Source organism: Oncorhynchus kisutch, linkage group LG26 (genome assembly GCF_002021735.2).
Source record: "Oncorhynchus kisutch isolate 150728-3 linkage group LG26, Okis_V2, whole genome shotgun sequence".
In the NCBI taxonomy this organism is placed as follows: Eukaryota; Metazoa; Chordata; class Actinopteri; order Salmoniformes; family Salmonidae; genus Oncorhynchus; species Oncorhynchus kisutch.
The window spans coordinates 27,217,511-27,244,843 of record NC_034199.2 but is presented as its reverse complement, the minus strand read 5'-3'; the positions used below and the strand labels follow the sequence as shown (position 1 = coordinate 27,244,843).

Here is a 27,333-nt window from a genome sequence, read left to right as displayed (position 1 = left end):
GGAAAACCGCTTTAAGATTTAATGATGTTTTTATGAACTTAAAACCCTTTTGGATGAAAAGACAACACCCTAGGTAAGTCGATATGCATGAAGTAGAAGTTAGCTTTCTTTTTAGAACCAAATCTCTTGTTTTTTTTTATGTAAATGGAATGCTATAGAAGGTTTGACACTTGCATTTTTTTTTTTGAGAGAGACCTACTCCAACCAACAATTCACTTCCTCATCCTCGTAAAAAAAAAAATTTTTGGACCCTTCTATAACTTGCCAAAAGAAAAGAGATTCTCCTTTAACTTTCAATAAAGTGAACTCCCTTAATTATTTAAATAATTATACAGATACATTTGGATTGCTGCCCCCCTCCCCATAGTATTTGCTACCAGAGGCTTTGAAAAGCTTTGGTCCTCAGTAATGAAGGAGTCTGTGTGTTTGTGTGTCTGTTGCCTCCCACAGGACTCCAGCGGTATGTCCCTGAGTATGTTGGCAGCAGCAGGGGGACAGGATGACATCCTGAGGCTGCTGATAAAGAAGGGGGTGAAGGGGAACGGACGGCAGAAGAACGGCACCACTGCCCTAATGCACGCTGCAGAGAAGGTAACACAGGACAGACTGGTTTAAACCACCTTATTACAAGTACACACGTATACATTCCCCTTGTTTGTATGTTAAATGTCTGTTCTGCAATGTTTACTTACTAACTTAACCCGCTATCCTTTCATTTATAATTTCAGAACTTCCTGACCACAGTTGCTATCCTCCTGGAGGCAGGGTCCTACGTCAACGCTCAGACACTGGGAGGAGAGACGGCCCTGATGAAGGTACGGGGGAGGAGAAAAAAATAAGGGGGAAATGAGGGAGGTGAAGATAAATGCTGTGTTTAATTAGAACGCAACATCACCCCTAAAGCACAGAGATGAACCTTGTCAATGACCCCTTTTTGTGAATAGCCTCATCTCTGCTAAAGTCGTATGTGACAGACTTATCGCTATAGTTCATTACCAGTAGCCTTGGTTCTGTAGGCATGCAAGAGGGGTAATGCTGATGTGGTGCGCCTCCTACTGGAGTACGGAGCCGACTGCAACATCCTGTCCAAACACAAGAATACGGCCATGCACTTCGCCAAGGTCAGCAACAACCTGCTGGTGTATGAGCTCATCGAGGACCACATCAGCATGTGAGTGTTACTGCCACATCACACACACTCTCACTCACTCTTTGTAAACATATATGAATTGGTTTGTATAAGGTATATACAACTAACTGACTAAATTAAGGAAAGGCCAACATTGTGTCTTAATAGGGCTTTGGTCCACCACAAGCTAGAACAGCTTCAATAGATTCTCCAACTGTCTAAAATGGGGTTAGCAGCAATTGATGGCTTTTGCCCCCCCAATAAAAAATGAAAAGCCAATAAATAAAAATGTTGTTGGCGAAAATGACAGTGAGGAAAAAAAATCCCATTGCAAAATAATGCTTTTATTTATTGATGGAAATACCAGTTGATGTAAGTATATTTAACCATCATGCTTATTGGTCTATAGGTTAGTTTGCATAATTTAGTGGAATTAAATGGCCTGTTAATTTCCATTAGTTGTCAAGTACCTTAGTTGTATTGAATAAATATCACAGGCACACAGCATACAGTAACTTTTTTTTTTTTTTTTGCCGGGATTTCCTCTGCAGCTCCTCAGCTGGTTGCTGCTGGAGTAAAACGTGCTTTTCATAGTGCAACAATTGTAAATGCAATTGCGTGTCAAAAACAGTTTTGTTGCGCGATTAAAAGGAGCTACTATTTTTTTGTTCTCAACTGGTTTTTGATTACGTCCTTCCTAATCACAATTCAAGGACAGGCAACAGGTTTGCCACCCACCACTTTACCATGTGAGCTGGAGGCTGTATGCATTTTGAAAAACATTTTTTATTGTTTTGAAACCTGAATGTTTTATTTCATATTATGAGGCATGTCTTACCTTGCTTCAGTCAGTAGCCTATAGGCAAAATCCGACCATGGAAATGTGGAGGCAATTCTTTTATAAAGACTTCATAGGCAGCACGCGAGTTTCAAGTTTCGGGAAGGTTACAATTTATCCTACCATTTATACCGTTCTGCGTGTCAGTTGGGATTTTTGTGAAACAGTTTAATTTCAATAATAACATTTTTGTTTCTCAAAATCATTGTCACATGGTTAATCATAAAAATCTGAATTCATATAATAAAAATCTTAAATTTAAAAGTCAAATAATGTGAGATCACCAGCCTCTGCCATATGGATACATTAAAACACCGTGATCCATTGGCGGCTAAAGAAATTAGCGCATGGAACTCATAGCCTATAGGAAAATACAGCAGTGGGACTATAACTTCCATTGCTCTTGCACACCGAGGAATAGTGATTATCGAGGGAAAGATTGTTGTAAAGATTTTTCAAGTTGCTTGCTGTGAGGTACTATAGTTTTAAAATACCATTCACAATGATGTTAAAAAACACTTTCCTACATTTCAGCGCAGCAGGCCAAGTACTGCTAAGCGTGCTCAGGCACTCCCTCAACATTATCAGGACAGAGAAACCAGACACATGCTCACATGAAGTGCTCATTGCTCACATGAAGTACTCAAAACAAAAGACAATGGAAAAAATGTACAAATCTCATAAATTATGGTTATGAAATGAACCAAAACTTGTCCCACAAGTGTAGCAAGTTTTGAACTCTGTAAACAACGTTTCCACTCTGAGAATGAGAATGATAAATTAATGTAACCAAATGACGGTACATTTACTACTGGTGACATATGTAATGTGGAATTTATTTTAAATTTTAAATAAAGGGCAAACAATTTACAAAATTAAACAGTGAATTAAATAGTGAACGGTTGAGCCATTCTGGAGAGAGACTCACCCATGTCACCACACTCCCCTTCCTCTCAAAATGTTTAATTATATTCAAGATGCATTATCTTCAAACATATTTGTTCACTGACAGCCGAAACTCAATCAGCTAATCCTATTGCCACGCGCGCTGCCCAAATTGCGGGCTTCCCTATGAGCTGGTGATTTGAAACAATCCACAGCTAATGATCCTCCATTGTTCTGTGGCTAAGTCATGCTTTCTGGTGAAGTATTTTCAATGATTTGTATTGACAAATGTATTGCCATTTACATCCCTATTGGACCTGCCGCTATGCCATTTTTCTCCTTTTATTTATTTGACCTTTTATTTAACTAGGCAAGTCGGTTAAGAACAAATTCTTACTTTCAATGATGGCCTAGGAACCCTGGGTTAACTGCCTTGTTCAGGGGCAGATTGACAGATTACTATATATTTTTTTACCTTGTCGGCTTGGGGATTCGATCTTTCGGTTACTAGTCCAACTCTCTAACCACTAGGCTACCTGCCGCCCTCCTGTTCTATTGGTTTTGATATCAACTTTCTTTCGTTGTCCAGAAGCCAAAGGCATAATCCTAGTCATTAATGGTGGAAAACGCTGTCTCAGTTGCCGCTCCAGAATCTCCTATAAGTGTTCAATTGGGTTGAGATGTGGTGACTGAGATGGCCATGGCATATGGTTTACATCATTTTCATTGTTTCCAATCATACCTTGTGGATGGAGGCATTGTCATGGTAGCCAAAATAATGACCTGCCCAGCATTTTTACACATGACCCTAAGCATTATGGGATTAACTCAGGAACTGTGTGTGTGTGTGTGTGTGTGTGTGTGTGTGTGTGTGTGTGTGTGTGGAAGCACCTGCTTTCAATATACTTTGTCCCTCATTTTCTCAAGTGTTTCTATAATTTAGTCAGTTACCTGTATGTAACGGAGTTAAGATCCTATACTGTATCCTCACATACTGTTAGCAGCACAGTGACACCGGTTACACACACACATACAAATATTTGTTTCTTTCTCTCACACATTCTCTCCCTCAATCACACACACACACTCAGGTTGTCAAATGTGGCAGAGAACACTATCCGGGCGTACTTTGAGACTCGGCTGGCCCTGCTGGAGCCAGTGTTCCCTTTGGCGTGTCACAGACTGTGTGAGGGTCCAGACTTCTCCCTGGAGTTTGCCTACAAACTATCGCCTCACACACCTGGAGAGGGTAGGATACATGCACAAATGGTGCAAATCCCCTCCACACACTGTCTGGGTAGTGTTTAGGGAAAGCATTTCATCCCAACTAAATGTGTGTGTCTCCTTCTCCTCCCTCTCTCTCCATCCAGGCTCAGGCATCCTGCTCTTCATCTTCCATGCTAACTTCCTGAGTGAGATCACAGCAAGGCTGTGTGGGCCCTGCAGCGTCCATGCAGTGATACTCAACGACAAGTTCCAGCTGCCTATTTTCCTGGTGAGTGTCACTCTAGATCAGGAATACTCCAGGTCTAGAGATTTGGGCTGGTGTTCTGTTCTACCTGGAAGGTGACTGAGTCAGGTCACTCATCTTTTCCTCTTTCAATTACACCCCACAGGATAGTCACTTCATCTACTCATTCAGCCCAGTGCCAGGCATCAACAAACTCTTCATTCGCCTGGCAGAGTCACCTACAGCCAAGGTACACACACACACCCACCCACCCACCCACCAGCAGAGTAACCTATGGCCATGGTGAGAGGGGCTCTAGGCCTAGTTACTGTAAAATACTCTGACAAGTTGTTGATCAATTACATTTTATTAATACATTTGATTGATGGACTCTTTCTCTCCCCAGGTGAAGCTTCTCATCTGTGCATTCCGTGTTCAGCTACAGTGATATGTAGCACCTGCCTAGTTTCAGAGTTCGCAAGCTGTCTGAACCCAAAGCACAGCATGGAAGATTGCGCATGAATCTTGTGTGTGTATGTATGCAATCACAACATGGAGAACAGTTTGAGCCACTCCAGGCTACCTTCAGATAAAGTTGTTGGACATTCAGCATCCACCCAGAGTTCGAGAGACTGTCTCTCTGGCATAGGATTAAAGGACAAGAACAGCATCTCAACCCTGTTCAATCATGTCTATTTATGTGTTTGCAATTAATAGTCTAACAGGTGTGTGTGTGTGTGTGTGTGTGTGTGTGTGTGTGTGTGTGTGTGTGTGTGTGTGTGTTTAGGGGGACAATATCCTGATATTTTGTTTGGGACCTGGGTGCTCTTGATGGCATCACAGGCAAGGAGTGAATGAAGATACTTTGGACCAAGTTAATGCTTTGCTCAATTATACAATTTTAGACCTTTTTATATTTTTGAATAGAATTTTTGTAAATTTTGCCTTTCTGGAGTTGTCTACATTTTATGGTCTGTACAAACACATGTGGGGTGTCATACATTTGAATGACTATTGTTGATTTAGGCACCTTTAACACTGTTGGAGTGGGTTAAATTCTAGTATGTACAGTACAAGACACTTCAGATGTTAATTTACTAAAGGTCTAACATGACTCCTTAAGTGTGGAATCCTGTTTCTTGGGATTAAAGGAAACCCATTCTGATGAATTATTTTCTCTAGAACTACATAAGAGCTTTCTAGAATGCATGATTTTAACTACTGGAACAAAATAGACATCCAGATCACTTGTAGTTGAAGTTGTTGCAATGACGATAATGTAGAGCACATCCTGGCTATGCCATGTCATTGTAGACGTATGATAAATATAGGATAAACATCTACTGTAATATGAATAGGAATTGCCGTCCTTGTTTTTATAAGATGTTGGAATGAATTTGAGGATTCCTTCTGCCTTAACAGCCACATCATTGAAATTATTTCCCCTTTTTTGTCAACTGCTGTGCAAACTGTGGCAACAAAGTAAAATGGGGTATAATTCACAGAAGGATAAACATGTCTGTAGTTTTTTATGTAGATTTGTCCATTTTCTTTATGTAATTGAATTACATTTACTGGTCTGTCAACATTTTTCTGACATTGTCTTTGTTTGTCTAATGTTGATACATTCAGTTTTACTTCAAACACTGCCATTTTACAAGAATATCCATATGAACTCTATAACCCATCCTGGTTACAAGTACCCAAGAACCCTGGCTAACACACACACACACATCTGCTAGTTGGGGTAGCGTCAGTGAGAAGATCAGGAACAGGTTCCAACATTAAATTATGCTGAAGACTAGGCTTAGTTCCAGAAAATAGTGAGATTTTATTTCTGTCTATGGTGTCTATCGGCATGATGTTTTCGCTGACAGCTGACACCACGAGTCTGTCTCTTTGATAAATGAAATGTACATATGTTTTCATATCATATTCATAAATGACTGTAAACAGAATGGGAATGTAAGGTAATTTGTTGAAGATGTTGCGAAGTCAGCCAACTACCAGCTTTATTTCCTGAATGTTAAGTCGCCAATGGAAAGTCCCGAACATGAGAACAATAGTTTCTGTTTACCCCACACAGGGGAAAGCTCATACCATTACAAGTACACAGTCTGTATATCTGTTTTTCTCAGACCTATGAAATCTCTTCAAGGCCATAATGTATGGTACTGTAGGCATGGAAACAGAAAAGAGTAGTGCCTTAGTAGGGGACATGCTTTTTAGGCACTTTGCTTTTTCCAGTATTTCTAGCATTATCCACTAGTGTTGCTGCAGGTATAAAATCCTATGTTCTTTAATTGACACAAGCTGTCTTCAATCAATGAATTGTGTGTTTGGTGGGCGGATGGCTAAGATGGTAAGTGCTATCGGGAATACTTGGGACGTCCCTAACCTTTACCCCCTACCTATTTTACATTTAAACTTCAATGGGGTGGGGATGTCCAAAGGATCGCAGATAGCTAGGTTCATGGCCTGAGCCAGTGGAGTCATAGCTCTGCAAATCTTAAAGAGCAACTTCCCATAAAAAACTACTTTTCATTTCGAAAACTACCTATGTGGCATCGATATGAGTCATAAACATTTATTATACTGTCAAAATTAATTCAAATGTAAATATGATAGTTTTGATCTTAGTTCGTCTCGTCCAAAATGGCAGCACAACATAAATTAAGGTTTGGTTTGTTTCCATCCTCCCTACAGCTGGCAGCACACAATTAATCATCAATTCGGAGTGCTGCTGCACCTGACCCAGTCGTAATGCCGTGGTAAATTTGGGTTGACTATGAATATCCCTTTGGGGCTAGTTAGGGATTGTCTGTATATTACATAATGTACATGGGACAATATGTTAAAATTCCAATCGCTTCAAATTTCAATCACTTAACCTCAAACCAAATATAAATTGTACATGTACAAATATTGAAAGCATTTAATGAGACGAAATGGTGTGCCACATGCAAATATTGTCTAATTAACCCGGTTTCCATCCAACCTTTTTTAAACTTTACAAATGTTGACAAAACTAAATATGTTAGACAATATGTGATATTTTTGTGTCTGTAAAATTAATTATGCGAGAAATATGCACAAGCATTTCAAAAGGTGTTTTTATGTGCACTGGGTCATCAGTACAGCCTTTTGTCCACAAGTCAATTTGATGGAAACATCTCTGGTGGGAAAATGTGCATATGTTTTCATGGGGATTTTAGAATATTTGCATGAAAATCTGTCCCAGTTGGATGGAAACCGAGCTATTTACACTAACTAGGTTTTCATCCAACATTTTTATGCGAGTAAAGTACATGTCGAATAATAAATGTCAGGACAGGCTTGATGGAAACAGCAATTTTGTCGGTAAACTTTCCAAATCTGAGGAAACAAAATACGCTAGATGAGGATGGGATATTTTTGTGTCAGTAAAATGACTTATATGAGAAACGTCAGTGGTAATGCTTTTAATGTGCAAATATTGATATAATAACCATTATATTGAAGTAAACTTGAGGTCACGTGACGACGTGTGGTCTTCCCCCTACGACATGTTTTCATTTACGTCATTTAGCAGACGCTCTTATCCAGGAGAAATAAGGGTTAAGTGTCTTGCTCAAGGGCACAGCCAAATTGTTCACCTAGGTGGCTCGGGGTTCAAACAAGCAACCTTTCAGTTATTCTTAACCACTAGGCTACAAACCTCCCCTGACGGTTCAGGAAAGCATGCAGTTTATGATGTTACAGATGAAATAAGTTATGATGAACTTTACAGGGTGGTTAAAGTGCAAGGTGATGAGCTTGATGCTGCTTTCCAATAGATATCTTATTCTGGTGACATGATGATCGATGCTTGGCTACTGTTTGACAAATAAAAATAATCTTGATCTTTGTCCATAATAATCTCATTATGAAGGCTATACCTGCATGGTGGGAGCTACCACCCGAATTCGCTACACTGGTGTCAGAAGTGGGATGGCACCCATGAGAGCATCCGAGAGGCTGGTACACATGAGGGACTTGATATAGAGAAGTGTGGGGACACGCTCTCCCAAAGGGTGACACTGGCGCACTTTCAGAAACGTTTGTACCTAGCCTAGTACATCAAGAGGGTCAAACCACTTGGCGTAATGGTTAAGGTGTTGGCTTGACATTTCAGTAAGATGACATGTAGAAATGTAATGTATAGAGTTGACACAGGATTCTAATGTAATGTATAGACTTGACAGGATTCAAGGACAGAAAATAGTATGTTCTACACCAGGTATTCCCCAGGGGAACACGCAATGCCGTCAGGGGTACGCCAAATAACATTTTCATTCACATTTTTATTTTTTATTATTTGTTTTATTTGTTTGTTTAAAAAAACCTTTTTCAAACAGTCCATTTATATATTCCAAACGGGCTATACATTTGGGTGAGTTTTTTTCTCTCCCCTGAGTAGCCTCGTTTCACTGCCGAAAATACACTTAAACCATCTAGTGTTTAGAGAAATAACAGCACAATGTCAAAATATGGTAGCCTTGTAAAACAATTAACATCCAATCACATTAACCGTTACACTCTTGCGGGAATTCCACTAACAGTCCATATGTAGCCAAATGTAGCTGCTGCTCATTCTGTTTGCTTGAAAATTGATAAATGGTCAAAAAAATGAAAGTATAAAAACAACAGATACCATTAATAAGAAGGGGCTAGAAGCGTCTTATATGGTGAGCTACCGAGTGGCTAGGACAGGCAAGCCCGCGAATATGGCTGGGACAATGCTGGGGGTAAAGGCCCAAAAATATATACAGACAATGCCTTCATCAAACAACACGGTTTCATGACGCATCAGTGACATGGCAGTAGCTGCGTCGCATATAAGCCAGTGATTTCGATGCGTTACAGATGGTTGAGTCAACAGACGTGGCAGGCCTGGCACAGCTCCTGGTATATGTCCGTTACATTTATGGGGGGTCAATTAAGGAAGACATCCTCTTCTGCAACCCACTGGAAACCAGGACAATAAGAGGATATTTTTAAAGTACTGGACAGCTTTGTGACATCAAATGGACTTTGGTGGTCAAGATGTGTTGGTATTTGTATGGATGGCACAAAAGCCATGACAGGGAGACATAGTGGAGTGGTAATGTGCGTGCCAACAGTTGCTCCCTATGCCACTTGGGTACACTGCAGCATCCACCGAGAGGCTCTTGCTGCCAAGGGAATGCCTGACAACTTGAAATACGTTTGGGAAAAATGGTTAACTTTGTTAAAGCAAGGCCCCTGAACTCTCGTGTATTTTCTGCACTATGCAATGATAAGGGCAGCGACCATGTAACGCTTTTACAACTTACAAAAGAGAGCTTGTTATCAAGGGGCAAAGTATTGACACTTTTTTTATTGAGAGACAAGCTTAAAGTTTTCTTTACTGACCATAATTTTCACTTGTCTGATCGCTTGCATGATGACGAGTTCTCACACGACTGGCCTATCTGGGTGATGTTTTTTCTCGCCTGAATGATCTGAATCTAGGATTACAGGGACTCTCCGCAACTATATTCAATGTGCAGGACAAAATTGAGGCTATGATTAAGAAGTTGGAGCTCTTCTCTATCTGCATTAACAAGGACAACACTTAGGTCTTTCCATCATTGTATTATTTTTTTGTGTGCAAATGAACTCAAGCTTATGGGCAATGAATGTCAAATGTGATACAGCGAAGCACCTGAGTGAGTTGGGTGCGCAATTACGCAGGTACTTTCCCGAAGCGGATTACACAAACAACTGGATTCCTTATCCCTTTCATGCCCTGCCTCCAGTCCACTTACCGATACCTGAACAAGAAATCCTCTTCGAAATTGCAACAAGTGGTTCTGTAAAAATGGAATTTAATCAGAAGCCACTGACAGATTTCTAGATTTGGCTGCGCTCAGAGTATCCTGCCTTGGCAAATCGCGCTGTTAAGACACTGATGCCCTTTGCAACCACGCACCTATGTGAGAGTGGATTCTCTGGCCTCACTAGCATGAAAACTAAATACAGGCACAGACTGTGTGTGAAAAATTATCTAAGACTGAGACTCTATCCAATACAACCCAACATTGCAGAGTTATGTGCATCCTTTCAAGCACACCCTTCTCATTAACCTGTGGTGAGTTATTCACAATTTTCAATGAACAAATAAGCTTTTATATGTAAGATGGCTAAATAAAGAGCAAAATTATTGTTTATTATTATATTATTATTTGTGCCCTGGTCCTATAAGAGCTCTTTGTCACTTCCCACTAGCCGGATTGTGACAAAAACTCACACTCATTCTTATGTTTAATAAATGTATCGTATAGTGTGTGTGTAGCAGGCTTACAATGATGGCAAAAAACAACATTTGAAGGTGCGCTGACCCTGGTGCTAGAGGGGGTACGCAGCTGGAGGTTGAATGTTTGAAGGGGATCTGGACTATAAAAAGTTTGGGAACCACTGTTCTACACAATATATTTATATCTGAATGTCTTGTACCATTTCAATGTCCTGAACACGCTTCTGGATGGTCCTTTATGTCCACTTAATCAATGGAGTGTTCTTTGAGGATGAACAAAGATGGTGCGTTCCTCTGCCCAGGCGTTGCTGAAGGATGATAGAACTTACAACTCCTGGATAGGTATTTTATGATGAGCTAACCACATGTTATAGAAATCTGGTGCACGATGACACAGTTGATGACGTAGCACATAACCATTGGTTGATGCAAGCAACGTCTGAGCAGGGGAACACGACATGAGGATGGAGTGGATTGAGTGACAGTTGCCATACTCAGAGGGCTGGGGTCCAATTCTCTCCTCTTCTTGTAAGCTCAGTTCTCCACCACAAAACACCAGAACATAGCAAAAAAAAGTATAAATGAGTTCACCTGCTTTTACACTATGATTTGACTGTTATATATGTTTCTTTTGAAAATATATTTAGAAAGGAATAGTTTCGCCATATTAAAACGAGAGTTCAGTTCACTTCACAGGGTTTACCTTAAAATTAGTCTTCAGGGCATAGTTTTTCAAGCGTTTTAATTCTGTAAACCTCTTTTTTGCAATACAGAATCAGATAAATTTGGCTGTTTTTGAGTAAACCATTCGATCTACTGGACAGGTTGTGGTACTACTTCTACACTGTCATAAGGAAACAGAGATGAGTACATAAATACATAAACTATATTAATAAGGGTACCTATATTAAAAATAATAAAGCCTGAAGATCACTTATGTTATAAGTAAGGACACACATTTATTTGACACATCTCAATATGACAACTGACCACATACCTATAATGCAGTCAATTTAACATATGAACCTTTGGTTTTCAGATGTAAGAACGTTTTTTAAACCTGTTCACCTTAATTACATTACATTTCTTTCTTGCATGCCTTTCACCTTTCTAAGTCCACCCTGAATCCACCCTTCCAGTGGGATTAAGATAATCCTGATTTTAGGCATCAAAACTATCCTAATCACCTTTGAAAAATGCAAAAACTACATTTAATCCTAAATGTCAGATTGGATGACCAAATCTGAACCCTACTTTTTCAGTTTTGAAAAACCCAATTCTAACATTTAATCCTATCCGATTGTTGAAATCCGATCAGATAACTTTTGAAATAACTTTGTCAAAGCAACTAAATAACTTTACAATGATGGTGAAAATGTGGGGAGATTTTAGGTAGTGGGTTCAAATCTTCCTAGAAGTCAGAAAAACATGCCATGGGACATGTGAAAAATAAGCTTTTGGGCACTTTAGGAAGTTTTTAGTTATATTTCAAATCTGATTTATGAAATGTTCCATGTGGTTTATATTAAAATTAGGCTGGTAGTTCCTCCCTGTCGCTGACCCATCTTCCAGCACAGTAGGTGGCGGTAATGCACCATTAACGCTGGAGGCCAAACGTCGATTAATCCCACCGAAGAAGAACTGCTCATTGTCGCGCATGCGTTCCTCGATGTATGCCAAGGCACAAAAGTGGCGCTATATCGTTTCAACCTCTACTCAGGTAAGAATGTCCAATACCTTTTGTACAATTTTACGGGTAATTAGTCAAAGTTTCAACAACTAGCTATGGTGTAAGACAGATGTCCACGGACTTCCCGTGTCTCCTGATATGTTTTAAAGTAAAAAAATGCGACCACTTAGCAACCACCCGCCTGAGATTGTATTTATTTCTCATCCTCTTGCCTCTGCCCTCTCTTATTGTTTCGCGCTGTCTCTAATGGCGGACGTGAGGCGGTCCTGCTTGCTGACGGAAGAGGGGCACATTTTAGCCGTTGTGGAATATGTTATATTATTTGGAATAGATTTGGAATAGTGTTGTAAAAACGACATACTGGGAATGATTGTTTTTATGTCTGTCAAGTATTTTCACACAAACAGGGCAGTTAGACGTGTAACAGTATAGCGCCTCCCTTCGGCAAGTTGACTACGTCACGTGTATTTTCTTTGGTTGCACCGCATAGTTTATGGGGTAACTTTCCAATTAAATGTTGACTTTACACAGTTATCTCAAATACAAGACATTTGTTTTGACTGTTGTGAAAACAATGTCCACTGTATTGTGTTCGGAGCATGGTAGTTGTTTTCCTTCTATGTAGTGCTCTTGGATTTGTGTCGGTTACATGACTCGCCAGCACGTGTTACTAATAGTCGGAATAATTTATAATTTTTCTGTAATAACAATGACAGAGTTTGGTTGGCTCTCCTCCCTCCGGTTCGCCTCTAATCCATTCCTGCCAGCAGGGGTGGGTATAGCTACAGTTTGTAAGGAGGTAGGCTGTCATAGGGACAGCCGTGATTGGGCGTACAATTGGCTCAGCGTCGTCTGGGTTTGGCCAGGGTAGGTGGTCATTGTAAATAAGAATTTGTTCTTAATTGTCTTGCCTGCTTAAATTAAATAATGTATTCTATATATACGTAAATCCAAGATACTCCATTTAGTATGGTATTAATTTGTGTTACCATTTCGTATGATGCACTACATGACCAAAAGTATGTGGGCAACTGCTTGTTCAACTTCTTCTACACCCTTTGTGTGCGGTGTCATTGTAATGGTGAATCGGGAAAGGACCTTCCCAAACTGTTTCCACAAAGTTGGAAGCACAGAATGGTCTCGAATGTCATTGTTTGCTGTGGCATTAACATTTCCCTTCACTGGACCTAAGGGGCCTAGCCCGAACCAGGAAAAACAGCCCCAGACTATTATTCCTCCTCCACCAAACTTGACAGTTGGTACTATGCATTTGGGCTGGTAGCGTTCTCCTGACATCCGCCAAACCCAGATTCGTCCGTAGGACTGCCATGACTGCGTCATCACTCCATAGAACGCTTGAACCTGGCCAACATCCTGTGAAATTGTAGAGCGCAAAATTCAAAAACAGAAATACTCATGATAAAAATTCATAAATATACAAGTGTTATACATCAGTTTAAAGATGAACTTCTTGTTAATCCAACCACGGTGTCAGATTTCAAAAAGGCTTTACGGCGAAAGCATACCATGTGATCATCTGAGAACAGCGCCCAGCAGACAAATCATTACAAACAGTAACCAGCCAAGTAGAGGAGTTACCCAAGTCAGAAATGGAGATAAAATTATTCACTTACCTTTGATCTTCATATGGTTGCACTCACAAGACATCAATTTACTCAATAAATGTTTGTTCAATAAAGTCTCTCTTAACCTGTAGTGACGCCCAGCCCGTGAACGGGACCGTTATCATCATCTGACACTAATTAGCATAACGCAATGGACATAAATCTTCCTATTCATGAAAATCACAAGTGAAATATATTGGAACACAGCTTAGCCTTTTGTTAATCACCCTGTCATCTCAGATTTTCAAAATATGCTTTACAGCCAACGCTAGACAAGCATTTGTGTAAGTTTATCATAGCCTAGCATAGCATTATGCCTTGCTAGCAGCAGGCAAACTTGTCACGGAAATCAGAAAAGCAATCAAATTAAATCATTTACCTTTGAACTTCGGATGTTTTCACTCACGAGACTCCCAGGTAGACAGCCAAAGTAAATTTTTTCCAAAAATATTATTTTTGTAGGCGAAATAGCTCCGTTTGTTCTTCACGTTTGGCTGAGAAATCGCCCGGAAATTGCGGTCACCACAACGCTGAAAAATATTCCAAATTAGCTCCATAATATCGACAGAAACATGGCAAACGTTGTTTAGAATCTATCCTCGAGATGTTTTTCTAATATCGATTCGATAATATATCCGTCGGGACAATTCCTTTTTCTCTAGGACCGATTGGAGTAATGGCTACCTCTGCACTTTACGTGAGAATCTCTCTCGGAGCCACCATCTGACCACTTACGCAATATTCCCCCATACGGCTATTCTTCAACAGAAATGCGTAAAACTACGTCACAATGCTGTAGACACTTTGGGGAATACGTAGAAAGCATAAGCTCGTTGATGGTACATTCACAGCCATATAGGGAGTCATTGGAACGCAGCGCTTTCAAAACCTGGGGCACTTCCGGATTGGAATTTTCTCAGGCTTTCGCCTGCAACATCTGTTCTGTTATACTCACAGACAATATCTTTACAGTTTTGGAAACGTTAGTGTTTTCTATCCAAAGCTGTCAATTATATGCATATTCTAGCATCTTTTCCTGACAAAATATCCCGTTTTTTTTTTCAAAAAAGAAAATACTTCCCCCTAACACCAAGAGGTTTAATATCCAAAAATCTCATTTTTTTGTTCGCACGTTATTTTTCGATAATCCACAGGCTCAAACGCAGTAACAACAGGCAGACTAAAAATCCAAATGGTATCCGTAAAGTTCGTAGAATCATGTCAAACAATGTTTTATAATCAATCCTCAGGATTTTTGCCTAAATAATGGATAATATTTCAACCGGACAATAACGTCAATATAAAAGGTAAACAAGAAAGGCGCGCTCTTGGTCTTGTGCATAAAAAGTCTCTGGGCCACTGAATGGTCTATTCATTCAGTGGTCTTACTCCCTCATTTTTCAGAATACAAGCATTTCTAAAGACTGACATCTAGTGGAAGCCATAGGAAGTGCAATTTGACTCCTAAGTTAATGGATACTGTAATGGCATTCAATAGAAAACTACAAACATTTAAAAAAAAGTCCACTTCCTGGATGGATTCTCATCATGTTTTCGCCTGTGAAATCAGTTCTGTTATACTCACAGACATTATTTTAACAGTTTTGGAAGCGTTACTGTTTTCTATCCAAATCTACCAATTATATGCATATCCTAGCTTCTGGGCCTGAGTAGCAGGCAGTTTACTTTGGGCACGTTTTTTATCCGGAAGTGAAAATCGTGCCCCCTACCCTAGTGAAGTTAAGTACTGCCTGTGTTTAGCACAAGGAGCTGTGGGCTTCTCCTATGGTGATGTTGGACCTCTGCAGATAGGCGGACAGTTTGCTCCGGTGTGTTAGTGTGTCATGCAGGAAGCCACAGAAGCAGATAACAGCCTCTGTCGCAGTACTGGCCTTGGGCATCAGCATATTGAATCTTAAATAGATAAAGAACAAAGACATACAAATAGTAAATTGCTGTCCAAAAAGCCTATATTAGATATGACACATTTTATCAGTGCATAAATCATGGAAACATGGTACCAATTGTAACCGTGTATGTTGTTGTTTACTGGACATTACATATTGATGATGACTTTTGGAGTACTTAGCATAGCAATCTAAAGCCAGTACCTGTTCCAGGTGCTGGACAAGCCCCTGGTAACCTCGCAGGAAGTGTTCCAGTGCACGCAGTAGGTGTCCTACCCATCGGGTCCCGCCAATTCTGGTGGGCACCAGTGGTGTGTGCCCAAGAGCCTGGAAGCTGGTTACCAGTTTTGCCCGGTTCAGTGGACTGGTGTGGTAGGTGAAGAGCCCACTGAGGAGGTCTTCTACTTTCTGAAACATCAAATCAATTTTATTTTTCACATACTAGAGGTCAACCGATTAATCGGAATGGCCGATTAATTAGGGCCGATTTCAAGTTTTCATAACAATCGAAATCGGTATTTTTGGGTGCAGATTTTGCAGGTCAAAAAAATATTATTATATATTTTTTTATACCTTTTATTTAACTAGGCAAGTCAGTTAAGAACACATTCTTTGTTTCAATGACGGCCTAGGAATGGTGGGTTAACTGCCGCGTTCAGGGGCAGAACGACAGATTTTCACCTTGTCAGCTCGGGGAATCCAATCTTGCAAACATACAGTTAACTAGTCCAATGCAATAATGACCTGCCTCTCTCTCGTTGCACTCCACAAGGAGACTGCCTGTTACGCAAATGCAGTAAGCCAAGGTAAGTTGCTATCTAGCATTAAACTTATCTTATAAAAAAACAATCAATCCTAATCACTAGTTAACTACACATGGTTGGTGATATTATTAGATATTATCTAGTGTGTCCTGCGTTGCATATAATCTGGCTTAGCATACAAGTATCTGACCGAGCAGTGGTAGGCAGAAGCAGGCGCGTAAGCATTCATTCAAACAGCACTTTCGTGCATTTTGCCAGCAGCTCTTCGTTGTGCGTCAAGCATTGCGCTGTTTATGACCTCAAGCCTATCAACTCCCGTGATGAGGCTGGTGTAACCGAAGTGAAATGGCTAGCTAGTTAGCGCACGCTAACTAGCGGGACGGAAGCTATACTGTTAAACTGGCAGTACTAAAGTGCCTATAAGAACATCCAATAGTCAAAAGGTTAATGAAATACAAATGGTATAGAGGGAAATAGTCCTATAATTCCTATAATAACTACAACCTAAAACTTATCTGGGAATAAGGAACCACCAGCTTTCATATGTTGTGAGCAAGGAACTGAAACGTTAGCTTTCTTACATAGCACATATTGCACTTTTACTTTCTTCTCCAACACTTTGTTTTTGCATTATTTAAACCAAATTGAACATGTTTCATTATTTACTTGAGGCTAAATTGATTTTATTGATCTATTATATTAAGTTAAAATAAGTGTTCATTCAGTATTGTTGTAATTGTCAGTCCTCCAATAATCGGTATCGGCGTTGAAAAATCATAATCGGTCGACCTCTATCACATACACATGGTTAGCAGATGTTAATGCGAGTGCAGCAAAATGCTTGTGCTTCTAGACAATGCAGTAATAACCAACGTGTCATCTAACCCTACAATTACACAACTACTACCATATACACACAAGTGTAAAGGGATAAAGAATATGTACATAAAGATGTATGAATGAGTGATGGTACAGAACGGCATAGACAAGATGCAGTAGATGGTATCGAATACAGTATATCCATATGAGATGAGTAATGTAGGGTATGTAAACATAAAGTGGCATAGTTTAAAGTGGCTAGTGATACATGTATTACATAAAGATGGCAAGATGCAGTAGATGGTATAGAGTACAGTATATACATATGAGATGAGTAATGTAGGGTATGTAAACATTATATTAAGTGGCATTGTTTAAAGTGGCAAGAGATACATTTTTTTCCATTATTAAAGTGAGCTGGTGTTAGGGTTAGGGAGCAAGACATCCTGGTCCGTGACGGGGCTGTTTTTTTTGTTTTTTTGTAATCCGTGATTGACTGTAGACCCTGCCACATACCTCTTGTGTCTGAGACTTTTAATTGCAACTCTACGTTGTCTCTATACTGATGTTTAGCTTGTTTGATTGCCTTGCGGAGGGAATAGCTACACCGTTTGTATTCGGTCATGTTTCTGGTCACCTTGCCCTGGTGAAAAGCAGTGGTTTTCGTTTTCGCGTGAATGCTACCATCAATCCACGGTTTCTGGTTTGGGAATGTTTTAATAGACGCTGTGGGTACGACATCGCCAATGCGCTTTCTAATGAACTCGCTCACTGAATCAGTGTGTTCGTCAATGTTTTTGGACGCAATGCGGAACATATCTCAATCCATTTGATAGAAGCAGTCTGTTCCTAGAGCGATCATCACATTGGACCGGATGGCATCAAAAGTTCATTTCAAGGCGGTGTGCCATACAGTGGATGGCGATAGATGTAGGCCCCGCACACCTTCAGCATGCTGACCACACCGTTCTTGGCTCTGGTCATCACAGCAGCTCCATCTGTTCCCAGAGCGACCAACTTGCTCCCCCAATCCTCACACTCTCCCTCCATGATGTCACTGATGGCGTTGCTTATGTGTTCTGCGTCTGCTTTCTCGACCGACTTGATGCCGACTTTCTCGATCTTGGCCTTGTGACAGAATTTGACAAACTAACTCCTCCTCTTTCACAAAACTGTCTGTGGAGCCATCTGACATGGAGAAAAAGTTGGTGTTTTTCAGATTGTCTTTGATGTTTCTCTCCACCTCTGCAATATGGTGCATAAACTCTTTGGCATGCTTCTCATTTCTATATGTTGAGCCCACAGCGATTCCTATTTTTTTTCATGCAAAAAATCTAACAAAATTAATTAGATATTCAATCATGTTATCCAATATAGCTGGCAGTTGATTGCGCTAAATTAGCCTTCTACCCTTTTGTTTACTTAAGGATCAACACTATAAGGCTGGTAAAGTAAAAAAATCACAATGCTTTAAAATGTAAACAGCATCTGGAGACAAACATTAAAATAGAATGTTACAGAGCCACAGGAAAGCATGGAGATCCATGTCCGCATCAGTAGGCCTATAATTTTAGGGTATTCATACACTATTTTGAGGTGAACAAAAGCTTATCAAGAGCTGAGAAATAACCTACAATGGACCACGTCTGCTAAATAGACTTGAAGAAACTACCTACAAAAGTACTAGTCTAGCTACAAGAGTAACAACATTTTCTCTTACTCGCACATCCACTGGAAGTCAAAGTGGTCTCGCCTTCTTGCCAATGACATGTACAGTCCTAAACAGTATCTTCGTGTTGGTCTGCTCTGACATTGCCATTAGCACCGTCACAGAGGGTGTCGAGGGGGGGCTCCGATTGATTGCCTGTGTGTCTGTGTCCCTGGCTCAATGTGACACTTGCTGTGTTCATGTTCACAAATGTTCTCCAGCTTAATTTCCGTGTTTTATTTCCGATGACAAATGAGTTGTTTATGCTTTTATCTTTAGCGTACTTGCAACACCACACAGAACAACTCAGCGCCTCGGCATCATACTGTAGCCAGCCTCTTGAAACTCCATCTCCATTTCTCACAAAACATAATTTTTTTATGTGAATTGTCCTCCTTTTCGTCGGTGGGTTTTTGTTTCAAAGGTTGGCTTACTCCAGGTAAATGTCGCCACATAACAGCTATTTAATGAACAATATCTAGCAGCAGACCTGTGACAAGTGAGCGACATTGAGTAGCTGATGCCCTGTACGGTAAACAGTGCTGCGAAACTAGGAGCACTAGAGGCGGTCGGTCTGTGGCTGGCAAACATGAGTAATTTCCTCCGAACCATCATGACATATTTTATTATGTGACTTTTGGTAAAAGGATTTACCTGTCAGTGCCGTGGAAAGCCTTAGATTTACTCACCAAATGGAAAATGTACCCGCATTTGGCTCTTGATGGGTGTTCATTTCGGACCCTGCTTGTATGCGTATATACAGTATAGTGGATGTTATGAGTTACAATTAGTATGATATGTTTCGAATTTCAAAAATTACATGGTGTTACAAGTTTCGCAAAAAGTATATGTTACGAATTCTAATTTGTTGTGTCTGACATTGGCTTGGTGGCTAATGCTAGCTAGCTGGCTAATGTTAGCTAGGCTAGGGGTTAAAGTTAAGATGAGGGTTACATTCAGGAGTTAAGAACTACAAAATCCAGATCATTCTGTTTCAAAATTGCTAAAGTTGTTCAAGATGAGATTCAACACGCAACCCATCCACCCCAACCAACCACCCTCCTTTAGTTTTTGCCTGAAGTAACCTTATGTCTTATGTAACTTACTTACTGACTTTATTGTCCCCATGGTGAAATTTTGTTGCAGTGTCATGTACACATTTAAAGTGGCGTTTAAATACAAAACAATATTGACAATACAACTTTCATAAGTTACTCACCAATAAAAATAATAACAGTAAGAAATATGAAATATATATATTTTTTTAAAGAAGTAAAGACTAGCCTGCTGGCCTTACGGGGTCAATGGGAACATTCGCCTGAGATATTTAGGAGGGATATCACATCTGGCACAAATGATTGTCTCGTTCTGTTTTTCCTGCTGAGGGGTGCCCTATACCTGTGCCCAGAGGGGAGTAATTCAAAGTCCAGGTACAGGGGGTGGCTTGGGTCTAAAATGATTTTGTGAGCCTTACAGAGGGCCCTGACTTAAAAAAAAAAAAAAAAAACTTTTATTTAACTAGGCAAGTCAGTTAAGAACAAATTCTTATTTTCAATGACGGCCTAGGAACAGTGGGTTAACTGCCTGTTCAAGGGCAGAACGACAGATTTTGTACCTTGTCAGCTCGGGTATTTGAACTTGCAACCTTTCGGTTACTAGTCCAATGCTCTAACCACTAGGCTACACCTTAAAGATCTCATCCAGGCCTGTCTGTTTGACTCAAAGTACCTTGCTTGCTGTGGTAATAATCCTTCTCAGCATGTTTCTCTGGCTGACGGTGGCATTGCCAAACCAAGAAGTTAAAATACTCTCAATAAAGGATTTGTAAAGCAGAGTTGATATAGTACAGTCTATATTAAAAGAGCCCAACTTTTTAAAGAAAGTACAGTCTCTGTTGGCTCTTTTTGTAGGTCAGGGCTGTACATTTACTCCACTGAAGCTTATTGTCTTATTAACCAATACACGCAGTCAGTCAGGAAAGCTAAGGCCAGCTTCTTCAGGCAGAAGTTTGCATCCTGTAGCTCCAACTCCAAAAAGTTCTGGGACACTGTGAAGTCCATGGAGAACAAGAGCACCTCCTCCCAGCTGCCCACTGCACTGAGGCTAGGTAACACGTTCACCACTGATAAATCCATGATTATCGAAAACTTCAATAAGCATTTCTCAATGGCTGGCCATGCCTTCCGCCTGGCTACTTCAACCTCGGCCAACAGCTCCGCCCCCCCCCCCCCCCCCCCCCCCGCAGCTCCTCGCCCAAGCCTCTCCAGGTTCTCCTTTACCCAAATCCAGATAGCAGATGTTCTGAAAGAGCTGCAAAACCTGGACCCGTACAAATCAGCTGGGCTTGACAATCTGGACCCTCTATTTCTGAAACTATCTGCCACCATTGTCGCAACCCCTATTACCAGCCTGTTCAACCTCTCTTTCATCTCGTCTGAGATCCCCAAGGATTGGAAAGCTGCCGCAGTCACCCCCCTCTTCAAAGGGGGAGACACCCTGGACCCAAACTGTTACAGACCTATATCCATCCTGCCCTGCCTATCTAAGGTCTTCGAAAGCCAAGTCAACAAACAGGTCACTGACCATCTCGAATCCCACCGTACCTTCTCCGCTGTGCAATCTGGTTTCCGAGCCGGTCATGGGTGCACCTCAGCCACACTCAAGGTACTCAACGATATCATAACCGCCATCGATAAAAGGCAGTACTGTGCAGCCGTCTTCATCGACCTTGCCAAGGCTTTCGACTCTGTCAATCACCATATTCTTATCGGCAGACTCAGTAGCCTCGGTTTTTCGGATGACTGCCTTGCCTGGTTCACCAATTACTTTGCAGACAGAGCTCAGTGTGTCAAATCGGAGGGCATGCTGTCCGGTCCTCTGGCAGTCTCTATGGGGGTGCCACAGGGTTCAATTCTCGGGCTGACTCTTTTCTCTGTGTATATCAATGATGTTGCTCTTGCTGCGGGCGATTCCCTGATCCACCTCTACGCAGACGACACCATTCTATATACTTTCGGCCCGTCTTTGGACACTGTGCTATCTAACCTCCAAACAAGCTTCAATGCCATACAACACTCCTTCCGTGGCCTCCAACTGCTCTTAAACGCTAGTAAAACCAAATGCATGCTTTTCAACCGGTTGCTGCCTGCACCCGCATGCCCGACTAGCATCACCACCCTGGATGGTTCCGACCTTGAATATGTGGACGTCTATAAGTACCTAGGTGTCTGGCTAGACTGCAAACTCTCCTTCCAGACTCATATCAAACATCTCCAATCGAAAATCAAATCAAGAGTCGGCTTTCTATTCCGCAACAAAGCCTCCTTCACTCACGCCGCCAAGCTTACCCTAGTAAAACTGACTATCCTACCGATCCTCGACTTCGGCGATGTCATCTACAAAATGGCTTCCAACACTCTACTCAGCAAACTGGATGCAGTCTATCACAGTGCCATCCGTTTTGTCACTAAAGCACCTTATACCACCCACCACTGCGACTTGTATGCTCTAGTCGGCTGGCCCTCGCTACATATTCGTCGCCAGACCCACTGGCTCCAGGTCATCTACAAGTCCATGCTAGGTAAAGCTCCGCCTTATCTCAGCTCACTGGTCACGATGGCAACACCCATCCGTAGCACGCGCTCCAGAAGGTGTATCTCACTGATCATCCCTAAAGCCAACACCTCATTTGGCCGCCTTTCGTTCCAGTACTCTGCTGCCTGTGACTGGAACGAATTGCAAAAATCGCTGAAGTTGGAGACTTTTATCTCCCTCACCAACTTCAAACATCAGCTATCTGAGCAGCTAACCGATCGCTGCAGCTGTACATAGTCTATTGGTTAATAGCCCACCCTTTTCACCTACCTCATGCCCATACTGTTTTTATTTATTTACTTTTCTGCTCTTCTGCACACCAATATCTCTACCTGTACATGACCATCTGATCATTTATCACTCCAGTGTTAATCTGCAAAATTGTAATTATTTGCCTACCTCCTCATGCCTTTTGCACACATTGTATATAGACCCCCCCCTTTGTTTTCTACTGTGTTATTGACTTGTTAATTGTTTACTCCATGTGTAACTCTTTGTTGTCTGCTCACACTGCTATGCTTTATCTTGGCCAGGTCGCAGTTGCAAATGAGAACTTGTTCTCAACTAGCCTACCTGGTTAAATAAAGGTGAAATAAAAAAAATTGTCTAAAAGGACACCCAGATATTTATATTCCTCTACAATTTGGTAACTATACTAACATTTTATTCTTCACTTGGAAGACACCAGTGTCTCCTAAACTCTCATCCCTAGTTGCAGGTGTAATGTTTGAAATGAGAAAATAACGCTATTTATTTAACCTTTTATTAACTTGGCAAGCAAGTTAATTAAGAACACATTCTTATTTACAATGATGGCCAAACCCGGATGGTGCTGGGCCAATTGTGCGCCTCCCAATCACAGCCGGCTGTGATACAACCTGGATTCGAACCAGGGTGTCTATAGTGATGTGTCTAGCGCTGAGATGCAGTGCCTTAGACCGCTGCGCCACTCGGGAGCCCGTAAGGTAAATTAATTTTTGCTATGAACAAAGTAATCCAGCAATGATACGCCTCCATCTTGTTTATTTCAGGTTTTTCTCTCATTGGTCAAAATATGTGGGTGTCCTGTTCAGACTTAAAAAGTTTGTATGCATACTCCGAACTAATTTCACTCACGTAAAAGAGGGAGGCTTGCACTGCTGGTGCTAGCACATGCGCAGATCAAATACACCACAAACTCCAATTAGTGTTCACGTGTCCTTATAATTCGAAATATTGCTAAAAACAATCAATGACCGTACACCAATTTTTAATATAAGCAGCGTAAGATGTTTGTGACTAATGCCATTCGCTACCCAAGAATAGCAAAGCACCCTTTACTGGCTCAAACAGTTGTCCAATCAGCTTAGTAAACTTTTGGGATTTTTATTTTGACCAGATACAATGCTATTTCACAGTGAACAAATTTCCCAGTGAAACAAATTAACTGACTTCCAGCATGATTATAGGGAAAGGCCCTCAACATCTTCAAAAAATAATTACTGATTGGCTGAAAGAAATTGATAAGAAGCTTTTGGGAGCTGTTTTGTTTGACTTCAGTGCAGCTTTTGACGTTATCAATCATAATCTGCTGCTAGAAAAACTTTATGGCTTTACATCCCCTGCTATATTGTGAATTGAGTTACATTTAACAGAACACAGAGGGTGTTCTTTAATGGAAGCCTCCAACATAATCCAGGTCGAGTCAGGTGTTCCCCAGGGAAGTTGTCTAAGCCTCTCACTTTTTTCAATCTTTACTAATAACCTGCCACTAGCACTGAGTAAAGCCTGTGTGTCTGTGTACAGTGCCTTCAAAGTATTCTGACCCCTTTTTATTAAAAAAATGATTAAATAAATAAAAGATCCTCAGCAATCTACCTACAATACCCTATAATGACAAAGCAAAAACAGGTTTTTATACATTTTTGTAATTTAATTTTTTAAAATTTTCATAAGTATTCAGATTGAGCTCAGGTGCATCCTTTTTCCATTGATCATCCTTGAGATGTTTCTGCAACTTGATTGGAGTCCACCTTTGGTAAGTTCATTTGATTGGGCATGATTTGGAAGGCACACACCTGTCTATATAAGGTCCTGCAGTTGACGCTGCATTTCAGAGAAAAAACAATCCATGGGGTCAAAAGGTATTGTCCGTAGAGCCCCGATAAAGGATTGGAGGCACAGATCTGGGGAAGGGTACCAAAAAATGCATTGCAGGTCCCCAAGAACAGTGACAAGAACCCAATGGTCACTCTGACAGAGCTCCAGAGTTCCTCCTATAGAGATTGGAGAACCTTCCAGAAGAACAACTATCTCTTCAGCACTCCACCAATCAGGCCTATATGGTAGAGTGGCCAGATGGAAGAAAGTCCTCAGTAAAAGGCACATGACAAATCGCTTGGAGTTTGACAAAAGCCACCTAAAGGACTCAGATTCTCTGGTCTGATGAAACCAACATTGAACTCTTTGGCCTGAATGCCAAGCATCATGCCTAGAGGAAGCCTGGTGCCATCCCTAGGGTGAAGCATGGTGTTGGCAGTATCATGCTGTGGAGATGTTTTTCAGGGACTGGGAGACTATTCAGGATTGAGGTAAAGATGAACAAAGTACAGAGTGATCCTTGATGAAAACCTGTCCACAGCGCTCAGGACCTCAGACTGGGGTGGAAGTGCACCTTCCAACAGGACAACGACCCTAAGCACACAGCCAAGACAATGCAGGATTGGCTTCGGGACAAGTCTCCTTAATGTCCTTGATTGGCCCAGCCAGAGCCAAGACTTGAACCCGATCTAAAATGTCTGGAGGGGCCTGAAAATAGCTGTGCAGCAATGCTCCCCATCCAACCTGACAGAGCTTGAGGATCTGCAAAGAATGGGAGAAACTCCCCAAATACAGGTGTGCCAAGCTTGTAGTGTCATACCCAAAAAGACTCCGCTGTAATCGATGCCAAAAGTGCTTGAACAAAGTACTGAGTAAAGGGTCTGAATACTTATGTAAATGTGTGTTTCCATTTTAATTGGAATAAATTAGCAAAAATGTCTGACGTTTTTGCTTTGTCATTTATTGGTTATTGTGTTTAGATGGAGGGGGGGCAATTTGATCAATTTTAGAATACGGCTGTAACCTAAAAAATTTGGAAAAGGTCAAGGGGTCTGAATATTTTCCAAATGCATTGTATGCTGACGACACAACATTATACACGCCGGTTACCACAGGAAGTGAAATCACTGTTACACTTAACAAAGAGCTGCAGTCAGTTTTAGAATGGGTGGAATGTAATAAGCTAGTACTAAATATTTCAAAAAGAAAGCATTGTATTTGTGACAAACATTCCCTGAACACAATCTTGTAATGAATAATGTTGAAATTGAGCAAGTTGAGGAGACTGTAATGGTCAAAACATTAATGCAACAGTAGCTAAGATGAGAAGCGGGCAGTCTGTAATAATGCGCTACACTGCTTTCTTGACATTGCTATCAACAAAACAAGGTCTATAGGCCATAGTTTTGTTGTAACTGGACTACTGCCCAGTCATATGGTCAAGTGCCACAAAGAGGGACATAGGCAAATTACAGTTGGCCCAGAGCAGCAAGGCTGGCCCTTAAATGTACACACAGAGCTAACTCAATGACATGCATGTCAGTCTCTCCTGGCTCAAAATAACAGAGATTGACTGCATCCCTACGTGTCTTTGTGAGAGGTATTGACAGCACTGAGCTGTCTTTTTAAACAACTAGCACACAGCTCAGACACCCAATGGGTATCCCTAATAAACATACTCGGCCTACTGCCATAATCAGTTTAATATTGAATTATTAGTTATGTAAACGTGGGCTATTCAATGAGAGAAGTTCAGAAATAGACAAGATGACGACCTACACATTACATTGTTTGATTACTTCATGGAGCAAAAATGTATTTTAAGAACGGCGCATTTTCAAACGTTCCATCTGCAACTAGTTTAGGAGACACCGGTGTCTTCCATGTCGAGAATGAAGAAAGTATCGCCACCTTTTAGATTAGTTGACCGTGCTTTTCATGATCTAATCTGTAGGCTTGGGCGGTGTCCAGATTTGTATATTGTCATACCATCCTTCTCTCATAGTGGGATTTACAATATTACCGGGTGTTTAAAAACACAAGAAAGCCCATTGGGCCTCTACCAGAATGTGAGCAAAACTAGCACAAACAAATGGCGAAATCACATAGACGCTCTTAGTTTTCGCTTGTTAGCATTTAGCTAGAAAACTAATTGCAAATCCAGCTCATGAAGTTATACAAGCATAGCTATTAGCTACCAAATGTCATTTTTGATAAGTGTGGACATTTACAAGCAGAAGTGAACAAGATAAATTGTGCAAATGAACAAAGTTTTGATTTCATGGTTTTCTGAAGGAAGAGCAGCAGGGTTACAGAGAGCAGATGGGAGAAGAACGCAGGTGGGAAGCACAGGAAAATAATTGCAGCTGTACAGAACTCATCCAGAACTTTGACTTCTGTCAGGAAGCCATTAATACATTTATGATGGCAATAATTTAGTAGTGAATTGCATACATCACCTTGTGCGCCACACAACAAAGACTCGCTGATAGATATTGAATGCTATGGAATAATCAGCTCGCTTTCTCCCGTTGTGCTATTTACAAACAA

At 40.9% G+C, this 27,333-nt stretch overlaps 2 protein-coding genes across 6 annotated transcripts in view; both read left to right on the top strand.

The window, feature by feature from the left end:
• The window catches only part of LOC109871285 (M-phase phosphoprotein 8-like), a 38,570-nt gene extending 32,310 nt beyond the window's left edge, over window positions 1-6,260 (top strand). For both annotated transcript variants that reach the window (XM_031805615.1, XM_020462110.2), the window contains exons 8-14: window positions 451-591; window positions 729-815; window positions 1,017-1,171; window positions 3,944-4,101; window positions 4,223-4,347; window positions 4,469-4,552; window positions 4,709-6,260. In XM_031805615.1, the coding sequence (XP_031661475.1) occupies window positions 451-591; window positions 729-815; window positions 1,017-1,171; window positions 3,944-4,101; window positions 4,223-4,347; window positions 4,469-4,552; window positions 4,709-4,750 (792 nt within the window). In that variant the 3' untranslated portion in view covers window positions 4,751-6,260. The remainder of the gene's footprint in view (window positions 1-450; window positions 592-728; window positions 816-1,016; window positions 1,172-3,943; window positions 4,102-4,222; window positions 4,348-4,468; window positions 4,553-4,708) is intronic.
• Window positions 6,261-12,229: 5,969 nt separating this feature from the next.
• The window catches only part of LOC109870714 (zinc finger MYM-type protein 2), a 68,907-nt gene continuing 53,803 nt past the window's right edge, over window positions 12,230-27,333 (top strand). For 2 of the 4 annotated variants that reach the window (XR_004205676.1, XM_020461327.2), the window contains exon 1: window positions 12,230-12,317. The gene's annotated coding sequence lies outside the window, so the exon portion shown is untranslated. Of the gene's footprint in view, window positions 12,318-16,037; window positions 16,192-27,333 lie in introns of those variants that run through there. The other 2 variants (XR_004205677.1, XM_031806084.1) reach the window with 1 other exon arrangement.